Source organism: Nestor notabilis, unplaced genomic scaffold, assembly GCF_000696875.1.
Source record: "Nestor notabilis isolate BGI_N333 unplaced genomic scaffold, ASM69687v1 scaffold7619, whole genome shotgun sequence".
Classification (NCBI taxonomy): domain Eukaryota; kingdom Metazoa; phylum Chordata; class Aves; order Psittaciformes; family Psittacidae; genus Nestor; species Nestor notabilis.
The window spans coordinates 1-9,886 of NW_009944970.1; the positions used below are offsets into that span (position 1 = coordinate 1).

General features: G+C 39.9%; 1 protein-coding gene across 1 annotated transcript; it reads left to right on the forward strand.

Annotated features, from left to right (window-relative positions):
• Positions 1–940: 940 nt before the first annotated feature.
• On the forward strand, positions 941–7,644 carry ZFAND1 (zinc finger, AN1-type domain 1; the record flags this gene model as incomplete). The annotated part of the gene is made up of 7 exons (XM_010022665.1): positions 941–983; positions 2,936–2,975; positions 3,345–3,472; positions 3,558–3,649; positions 4,455–4,579; positions 7,129–7,284; positions 7,439–7,644. Coding segments are annotated over 7 exons (755 nt in total), but the record flags the coding sequence as incomplete, so codon positions are not given.
• Between the last annotated feature and the right edge of the window lie 2,242 nt (positions 7,645–9,886).

The window sequence follows — 9,886 nt, forward strand, 5'->3', positions numbered from 1 at the left end:
ACGACGCATTGCCAGGGCCTGTCGCTTCAGCTGTGTCGCTGGGCAGTTAATCCCTGTTTTGCCAGTCGTTACTGCGCTGGTTTTCCGTTCTTCACCCTTGCTTGCCTTCGCTGATCTCCGTAAATGATGTTAGTGGAAATGTAACCGTTCAGAAGGAGGCAGCAAAAAAGCTTGTAGTGAAAGCTTCGTGATGGGACCAATCGGTCTTACAGAGGAAGTGCCCAAGATCTTTGGACTTGAGCTTTGCAGTCCAGTTTTATGGTGGTCTCTTAAGACCAAATCTGGATGGAGAAGTGGAGTAATAGCCTGGAGGTGGGCGTTTGCTGCCATTGGCAAGGTGATTTATCTGTAGGAGTTGGTGGGGGACGTGTGCAGAGACTTACGTGCAGTTTAAATTACAAAAGGACAGTGTGTACGATATGAAGGACAAAGAAGAAGGAGCAGGATCATCAGGACTGTCAAATGGAGGAGATTTTAGGCTTTTTGGAAGGGGTAGCATCTCCTCCAGTTGGCACCCCACCAAATAAAAACATAAATTGTCCACTGCTCCAGCAGTCAGTAAATGGTATTCTGAGTGGTCTTGCAATAAATCAAATTTTTAGCATAAGTTTGATGGCTAGCCATATGTTCTAGTTTCAAAGTTTGATACTGAAAAAAACCCAAATTTCTAAAACATAATTCCAGCTTCTGGAATATGTAATTTACTTACTCATAAGTGTAGTAAGTGTTTTCAGTAATACTAACTAGGGGAGTTAACAGTGTAACTGTGTTACAAAAGCCACTTCTAGGTACTGTGTAGATATAGTTGCTAAGTGTCCTTGTAAAGATACCTGCTCCATGATACAGGTAAGCAAAAGTTAATCATGTAAAAATTAAGCTAGAAGGTATTACCAAATCAACAACCGTATTGTCTAAGTGAAAACAAATCTCTTTGTTTCAGATTTTCTCCCCTTTGTATGTGATGGCTGTTCAGGTGTCTTTTGGTAAGTTCATAGAATCACAGAGTATCTCAAATCGGAAGGGACCTCAAAGGATCATTGGGTCCAACTCCCTTTTCCTCACAAGACTACCTAAAACTAAACCATATGACTAAGAGCATTTTCCAGACATTCCTCGTATTCTGACAGGCTCAGTGCTGTGACCACTTCCCTGGGGAGTGTGTTCTGAGAGGGAGGTTCCCTCCTAGTGAAGAACCCTTTCCTAATGTCCAATCTGAACTTCCCCTGACACAGTTTCATTCCATTTCCTCATGTCCTGTTAATGGTCACGCAGGAGTGGAGATCAGCACCTCCCCTTCAGCTGACTCCCTTGGGGAGGTTGTAGACTGCAACGAGGTCACTCCTCAGCCTTCTCTTCTCCAAGCTGAACAACCCAGCTGACCTCAGCCACTCCTTGTGCGTCTTGCCCTCAAGGCCTTTCACCATCATAGTCACCAACCTTGGGACACCTTGTAATGCTTTCATGTCCTTATATTGAGGCACCCAAAACTGCACACAGTACTTGAGGTGGGGCTGCACTAGTGCAGTGTAGATGGGGACAGTTGCCTCCCTCAACTGTCTAGCTATGCTGTGCTTGATACGCTCCAGGGCATAGTTGGCCCTTTTGGCTGCCATGGCACACTGTTGACTCATACTCAACTTGCCATTAACCCAGACCCCCAGATCTGCTCTCCATCCTCTTGTCCCCCAGTTGGTATGTATAACCAGGATTACCTCATACCAGGTGGAGAATCTGGCACTTGCTTTTGTTAAATTTCATATGGTTGGTGACTGCTGAGCTCTCTAGTCTATCCAGATCTCTCTGTAATGACTCTTACCCATGAGGGAGTCAACAGCTCCTCCTAGTTCAGTATCGTCAACAAATTGACTTAATGTACGTTTGATACCTGCGACCAGATCATTTATGGAAACTTTAAAAGAGCACTGGCCCTAAAATTGAGCCCTGGAGAACCCCAGTCGCCAGCCTGATGTAACCCCATTTGCTATAACTCTTTAAGCCTGACCTGATCACTCATTGCTCAGCCATCATACTATGGACTTGTCTAGTGTTATGCTGGACATGCTGGACATTTTGACCAGAAGGATACTGTGAAAGACAGTTTGCTAAAATCCAAACCCACCCAGCACATCTACTGGCTTCCCTAGATCAATTAGGCAGGTGGCCTTGTCATAAAAGGAGATTAAGTTGGTTTTCCTGTAAGATCTCAGCGTGGCAGTTGCGCAGACGTAAGTGTTACATAAAACATTCTGTGACTCAATTCAGATACATTGAATTAAAAGTAGTTGTTTCATCGAAGTTGCCACTTTCTTCCGAAACTGCTGTTATGAAGCTTTGAAACCAGTGGGATTATCTTTAGGATATAGGTAGATTATTTCAGAAGGCATCTAATTTAGACCCTGTTTTGTACTTATGTTTTTTGGTGAGGGGAGTGGGGTATTTATCCCTGTAGAAAAAAGAAAAGTTTCTTCCAAAGTTCGAATCAGGGCTTGCACTTTGATTCACACTTCAGATTAGCAGAGGCCAGCTGAGATCAAGTCAGATAGACCTCAGGCAGATTTCCCTTTTAACATTAGAAGCCTTCAAGGGATTTCTGTTGCTGTGGGAGGTGATTCAAAGTCCATTAAAACAGACAAAATCCAGTTGCTTTGAGCTGAATTCTTAAGCATGCTCGTGCCTTTTTCTCTTGAAATGGTTTGATATCTTGGGGCATAAGTTCCAAGAGCTAAATGTTTTATGTAGGAAGAATATGATCAATCCATTCAAGATGTAAGTGCATAGGTTAAAACAAATTTTGGAGAAGATTCATTATTTAACTGAAGTGTTGCCATGACAAAATTTGTCAGATCATTCTTTACACACTTAAATGTTTTCACACACAGTTTTCTTTTACTGAAATGTAGATAACGCTGTGATATTTTCTTCTTTTGCCACAAAGCCTTCAGCACAGGAGCCGGGATGCTCATGGGTGTTCTGAGGTAACCTAATAATAAATGACTACCTTAAAATGAAAATTCTGTGTAACTTAACTGTCTATTTTCAGATTATATATACATATAGTGTATAAGTATAAACTATTTAATGTCTTACTGAGAACATGACAAGCTTAAAAAAAAAAATGAATCTAGTCTTTTTCGGCCTGTCAGAAGTAAATTGAGTTTGATTAGGATGATGGTGGTTTTTCTAATTCTAAGCTAAACTTAACGAGGGCAAAAGTAGGCAAGAATTGTTGGACTAGTTTTGCCCACAAAATGGAGAGCTAGCATGGTTCTTCTGGAACGCTGGGATGGTGACTTTTATCTATAGTATCTGTTTATTTACACAAAATATTTTGTACTAATACCTAGGTGAATATAAGAAACAATTCTGTGAAACCAGATCAGCACAGATCTTACCCGTGCTCATACAAGGACTGTAATGGAAAGGAGCTTTTGCCAGTTTTATGTCCTTACTGTGAAAAACATTTTTGTCTAAGGTGAGCAGAACAGAGTGTTTTAAAATCAGTACTCATTCATTAGTGTATGAAAAAGGTACTAAGAGTTTTGCGCTGTTGTTTACAGACACCGGCATCAATCAGACCATGAATGTGAGAAACTGGACACACCAAAACCTCGAATGGCTGCCACCCAGCAGCTAGTTAAAAATATTATAGGCAAGTACAGTGGGTTATATATTCTACAGTTTTCTTCAGAAGGTTATTTGAGCTTGTGGCCTCCTCTGAGGGTTAAGATTTGACCAAATAAGAAGAAAGGATGGGGGTTCCCTGTTAAGTAGCCCTAAATTCACATGTCGTTATGTAATACTGTTCATCTAAACTGAGACAACAGTAGCATATATCTATAAAGAGAATTGTAAAATATTAGCTAAGGCTCAGGTTTCTTTCAGAATTACTTGCATACAAAGACAGGCTAAGAAAGTTGGGGCTGTTTTGCCTGGAGAAGAGAAGGCTGCATGGAGACCTCATAGCAGCCTTCCAATATCTGAAGGTGGCCTACAAGGATGCCAGAGAGGGACTCTTCATCAGGGACTGTAGCGGTAGGACAAGGTGTAATGCATTCAAACTTAAACAGGGGAGATTTAGGTTACCTAGGAGGAAGAAATTCTTTACTGTGAGAGTGGTGAGGCACTGAAACAGGTTGCCCTGTTCCAGGCATGAACACTCCATCCCTAGCAGTGTTCAAGGCCAGGCTGGATGGGGCTTTGAGCAACCTGCTCTAGTGGAAGGTGTCCCTGCCCATGGCAGGGGGGTTGGAACTAGATGATCTTTAAGGTCCTTTCCAACCCAAACCATTCTGTGATTATCTTGTCCTCATTCAGCATACCTGATACCATGATGTTGGGAGGATATGAAAAGGATGGGAACCTTGGAGATGTAATGAGGCCAAATAGGCTAATTCCAGGATATATTCCAAAGATGGTATGAGTCATCATATTAACAGTAGTAATACTGTTCTCAGATTCTAAAAAAAGTGAGGAAGCAAAAAGCAAAAAATGCAGAGGATCGAAAAACAGTGCAACAGCAGCAAAAGTGGCATTAATGAAGCTGAAAATGCATGCCTGTGGGGACAAGTCCTTGCCTCAGGTCAGTGATGTTCGGTTTTAGTAGTGGCATTCTCAAAGGAAATGGAGAGTTTTCTAAGTATCTTTATCTTCATCTAGTTCTCTCAGTTTGGTTTTGGATTTAATTCTTCAAGAGCAGAATCATTTATATGTATGTTTCAGCCTCGTACGCAAAAGCAATCTTACTACTTTTACCTCTGTTACAATGTGTCTCTCTGGAATTTGGAACAGTTGGGTCAAATTCCTTTATTTTATAGGAGAAATGTATTTGCCTGCCACACAGCTGTCACCCAACACTACAAAGACATACAAGTTCATCAGTGTTGCAAGATCTTTACTTGGGGATCCCTGGCAGAATGATGACAGCACTAACTTGTAGTTGCAATTAAAGCTATATTATTTTAACAGAATTTGATGATCAGAGTAGCTCAGAATTTTTATAATCACAGTCAGTGTAGCACAGTTTTATAAGAAGTGTAGCACAGAATTTTATAGCAAAACTTAGCTTACTGTTCCTAATCACCTGGACCCTCTGCAGATCGGGTCAAGTGTTACTACTTGGCTTTCAGTATCAATACTGCACTCATGACTTTGACTCGAAATGTGCAAAAGAATCCAAGTCACTGACTTGGTCCTTGGAGGAAGCAGATGACAGTGGAGGCATCCCTGGCCACTCAGGAATCACAGACTTTGCTGTCCAGCAGTAGTTCTGGTCCAAGTCTCAGGGCTTGTAACTGCTTGATTTTATGGACAGTGCTCTGTGTGCTGCTGCAATACCCTGTTCTGTGACAGGCTCATCACCTCTGGCTTGGCTGGTGCCCGAGACCTTCAAGGCCAGTAAAGAAGGGAGTAGTTGTCCTGGTGCCCAGGGACCTGAGGCTGATAGGGAAGGGGAGAAGGAGTCTGCCTAGTGTGCAGGACCTTCAAGGCTATCAGGAGAGAGGGAGAGGGACTGATACATGTCCAGTTTGGTCACAGAGAATGTCCATTTGCCATATAAAATGGCATTAGTTATGCCAACCTTATTACCAGGGGGTACAAGTCACACATGGCAAACCCATCTTAAGGGATGCTTATCATGCTGAGTAATGCGAGGCTTCTGACACAGATAGGACACAGCTTGCACAACTCTATACCAGTCAGATTGAACCTGTCTCATACAAAACTTGGCTTTTGTTCTGCAAAGCTCCATTTTTATTTCTGCTACTTAGATATAAGAGACATATAAATCACGTTGCTGGATGAAATATGAAGGGCCTGAGGTCAGTTGTTCCTGCCTTTGGGCTGGAATAGGGTTTCAACAGTTGCTTTCAGCCTTTCATTTCTTTGATTTTCAAAGTTATGTCACAGATTCCTTTATTGTTTTTCACTACTGTTGCCAGTCAAACCTGGTGCTCAAATCTTTTCCACATATCAGGATTATGTTGGGTTTAGAAACTCCTGGATTCTTTCATTTAGGGTTTCACTTCAGATCTGTACGTATGCATCCTCTTAAAAAAACTGTATTTAAATTTTTTTTTCACCATATTGTTATATTGCAGGACATCACATTCAGGCCTGTTACACTGATTTATAATACTGAGAACATTCTATGCAATAGTGATAGTCTTATTGTTAGGTCTTGTCTTAGTAGAGTGCATTTAATTACTGTTTTTAAAATAACTACAGCTTTTCCATTACTGAGTCCGTTTATGAATTTCTTTTTTTATACTTTGTTATGCTTAGAAAACTGCTTTTGCAGAAGTGGTAATACAAAGATCTTCTTGTAGCATTCATCAGATAGCACCACTGTAATAAATATGTGCTGGAGGGAAAGTGATTAATTTCAAATATTGTGGAACATAATTTAAAAAATCCACTCTCAATGTATGTAAGAAACTTTTAAAAGTTACTTCCTAATTCCAAAGCTAGTAAGCTCTAAAAAGTATAGCAGAAATTACTGTATGCTAATTTCTTGTACTGTTCATTTTATGTGGATATTAATGTGGATATTAATTGTTTAATCATCCAGAATAGGATAATTCTCACTGATAAATTAAGCCTATTAATCTCCAGCACCTCTATTTAAAATGGTATTTAAATTGCTTCACAGACTCCTCCTAGCTGCCTTCTGCCTACCTTGTTCTAGCTTGATGAGATTTTTTTCAATATGAATTTTCTGGAATGCATCTTAAGCACATCAGTTCTCTCATCATTGTTATAAAGAAGATTGACACTGCTTATTTAAACTCACCTTCTTTTCCCCAGAGCAGTTATTATTGTCCAGCAAACCCAGGGCAGACACCTTTTTATGTTTCTCTATATGTAACAGTCTAGCTGTGGGACTCTGGCTCAAGATGTTGTCTCCACCTCTCTGAACTTCCTGTCACACATGTGCCTGCAGCTGGAGGGGATTTGACTTGATCTGTCGAATCTGGGGCCTTGGTCTTGATGGAATAGTACAAGTTTCAATTGGTAATTTTGGGGTTGAAATTTAAAGGTTTTTTTTACTGAAAAACTATTAATGTGAATGACTGAAATTATGTGCTGCTTCTGTGAATAATTTTTTGTTTATTTTTCATGTTTTTCTAGACAGAAAGAATTTACTTTCAAGTATTTTTACCAAAGGGAAACAAAGAGAAAAGCAAGCCCATGTTCTTCTGCAGTAAGTGGAGTATTGGCAAAGTAGTAGATTTTGCAGCTTCCTTAGCAAGCCTTAAAAATGACAACAACAAATCAACATCCCAGGTAAGTCAGTAATAATAACAAACATTTTCCAGGCTGCTGGATTTTTATTTTGTTTTGGTGGTGTTTTTTAACCATTTAGTCTCTCCCCCACCCAACTCCTTGCATCTCAAACAGGCAAATCCTGATGTTAATTTCTGCGTTGTTTGTTTTACAGAAATTGAGTTTATGCCATGCTGCCACTGGAGAAGCCTTGCCGTTTGAGCACACATTGGAAACATGGCTGTCTGATAAAGACTATCCATTGTACAATGGTGGAAATCTAATTTTAGAGTATCTTAATAATGATGTTCTATCTATAGAAGATACAGAGTCATACTTTAGTTAATCAGTAAATTATCACAAATAAACAAAAAAAGATTTATTTATTTATTTATTTATTTTTTAAGAAAAGTGGTATTCAACAAAAGCAAGTCCAGTTTTACTGTAAAATCACTGGTATGCCAGAGTCTGTCCTCAGTTGTAAAGACAGGCTTCCCATTTCTCGACTGACAGAAGAACTACGTCCTGAAAGGAAAATTAGTTATTAACTAATATCACAAATACTCACTTTCTATAATAAATTTTTGCTTTATTTAGCTGTATCATGTCAATATTTTTTCTTAAATTTTATATTTTGTGTAAATTTGGAGTTAAAATATATATTAAAATTGATAAATAATGAAAATGTAAACTTGCGGTATATCGATTCTCTGAAGGAAAGAAACACGCTACGCTATTGCAGCATCTTTTTTATACCTACAAGAACATATTTCACTGAGTTTGGCATCCAGCACTGTCCATGCCCGCAGTCCATGTTTTCTTCTAATAGCGTAACAACATGAGAAAGAAAGCTTTCTGAAGTAAAAGTAAATTCACACAGATGTCTGTCTTGTGTTTGTAAATCTCAGCATTATTTTGTGATTAGGAAGGGGATTAAAAAAAGAGAGAACCTGAAATTATCCTTTCCTAATTCTTGTGTAGAAGAGGAAGAAATACGGTAAGAGAGGAAGAAATGCAGTTCAACTAGAAGCACAGCATTCCACAGCTGCATTTTCATCCTGGCATTTCCAACCTTATGTATTGTTTTTTCTTCAGCAATCTGCAGCATTGACTTACTAAGGTTTAAAGCTGTTGTTTACAGTGATTGTACCTGAGGTTACGCCTCCAGGTGCATAAGTATAGAATTAGTGGATTTCTCAATTGTTAGTGTCTTGAAGGTGTTTGGTGCTAATGAAGAAGATGGTTCAGAATACCAGTAGTTGGTGTAGTCCAGTTTTTGGATCTCTTGGATTTCAAAGCTGGATTATAAAATTCAAAGCAAATGTAGCAAGGAAGATCCATAAGATTATTTTTACAGCTGTTGTACTGCAATGTAAACATGCAATATTGCACACAAATTTAGGGCCAGCACTTTCCTAACCATAAGTTGTGACGTATAACCAAGGAGCTTTACTTCATCCTTCTTGAATGGGCCTGTTACAACCTAAACTCATTCTGCAGTGGCCTTGACCCCACCTCTAAGCTAGAGAAGCAGAACCCTTTCAAAACTGATGCCTCCAATTTTCCTTAATCTCTTTACAATTACTTAGCCAATGTTCTTCAATTGGGAGGAGCTGGAAAGAAAATCCTACAGTGGCAGAAAGGACAATGTATGAGCAGGTGTAAACAGCAGTGGAAAGCACAAGCCTAAGCTCCATTTGAAAAGCTGTAGTCCATTTCTACTGCTCTGTGGTGCTGTTCAGTGCAAGTGAACTATTGAGGCATGCCTGGTCATCAGATACTAAATAAGTTAGCAAGATTTTTCAGCTGCAGTAAGGTGCAGCATGTAACGTGTGATCTAGTGGCTTGTGAATAGGGTACAGTATTCAAAGTGGGAGAAATCTATGCCTCCCCCAGCTTGTCTCACTGCTTGATCAGTGTGACGCGCCTTTCAACACATTTTAAAAGAGAAAGCTACCTTTCTTTTTCAGACATGGGGCACTTTCTTCCAGGCAATGATCTTCACGTGCTGTTCTCATATTTGCAAGGATGTTTGGCTTGTGTGTGCACTGTGACTTAACATACTCAGTTAATGCCTAGAGGTGTAACTGGGTTGCAGGGAGACTGAATGTCTACATTGTTCAAAAATGTCAAGTATGATGCATTTCAGGGACATTGTCCTGCCATTGCAGGGAAGAAACTCGAAGGGGAGGACAGAAGATGTAAGACTAAGTTATATTGCTAGTCATGTGGAAATGGAGTTTTGCTTCAAAGAACTAACACAAGGAAGAGAAGTGTACTCAGAGCAACAACTGGAGGTGAACACTGCACCAGAGTCTGCTGGGCAGTCACAAATCTGGATCTGGTGTTTTGGCTCATTCATTTATCGTGTTCACTAACTCTAAGAAAAATGGCCCAGGTGTTTCTCTAGTACATGCTTGCCTAAAGGGAACCATTGTCCACTGGTTATAGCTAGATTCTGGTTCACTTGTACTGGTTTGAAAACAGCCACGCATGACATACCCATTCTAGTTACAGCTGCAGTAAAAAAATACCTCACAATGTAAGAAGAGTCTGCCTAGCATCTTTTTCAAAGGTACACTCCATTGGCAGAACACTAATGCTCAAGTAAAGCATCACAGAT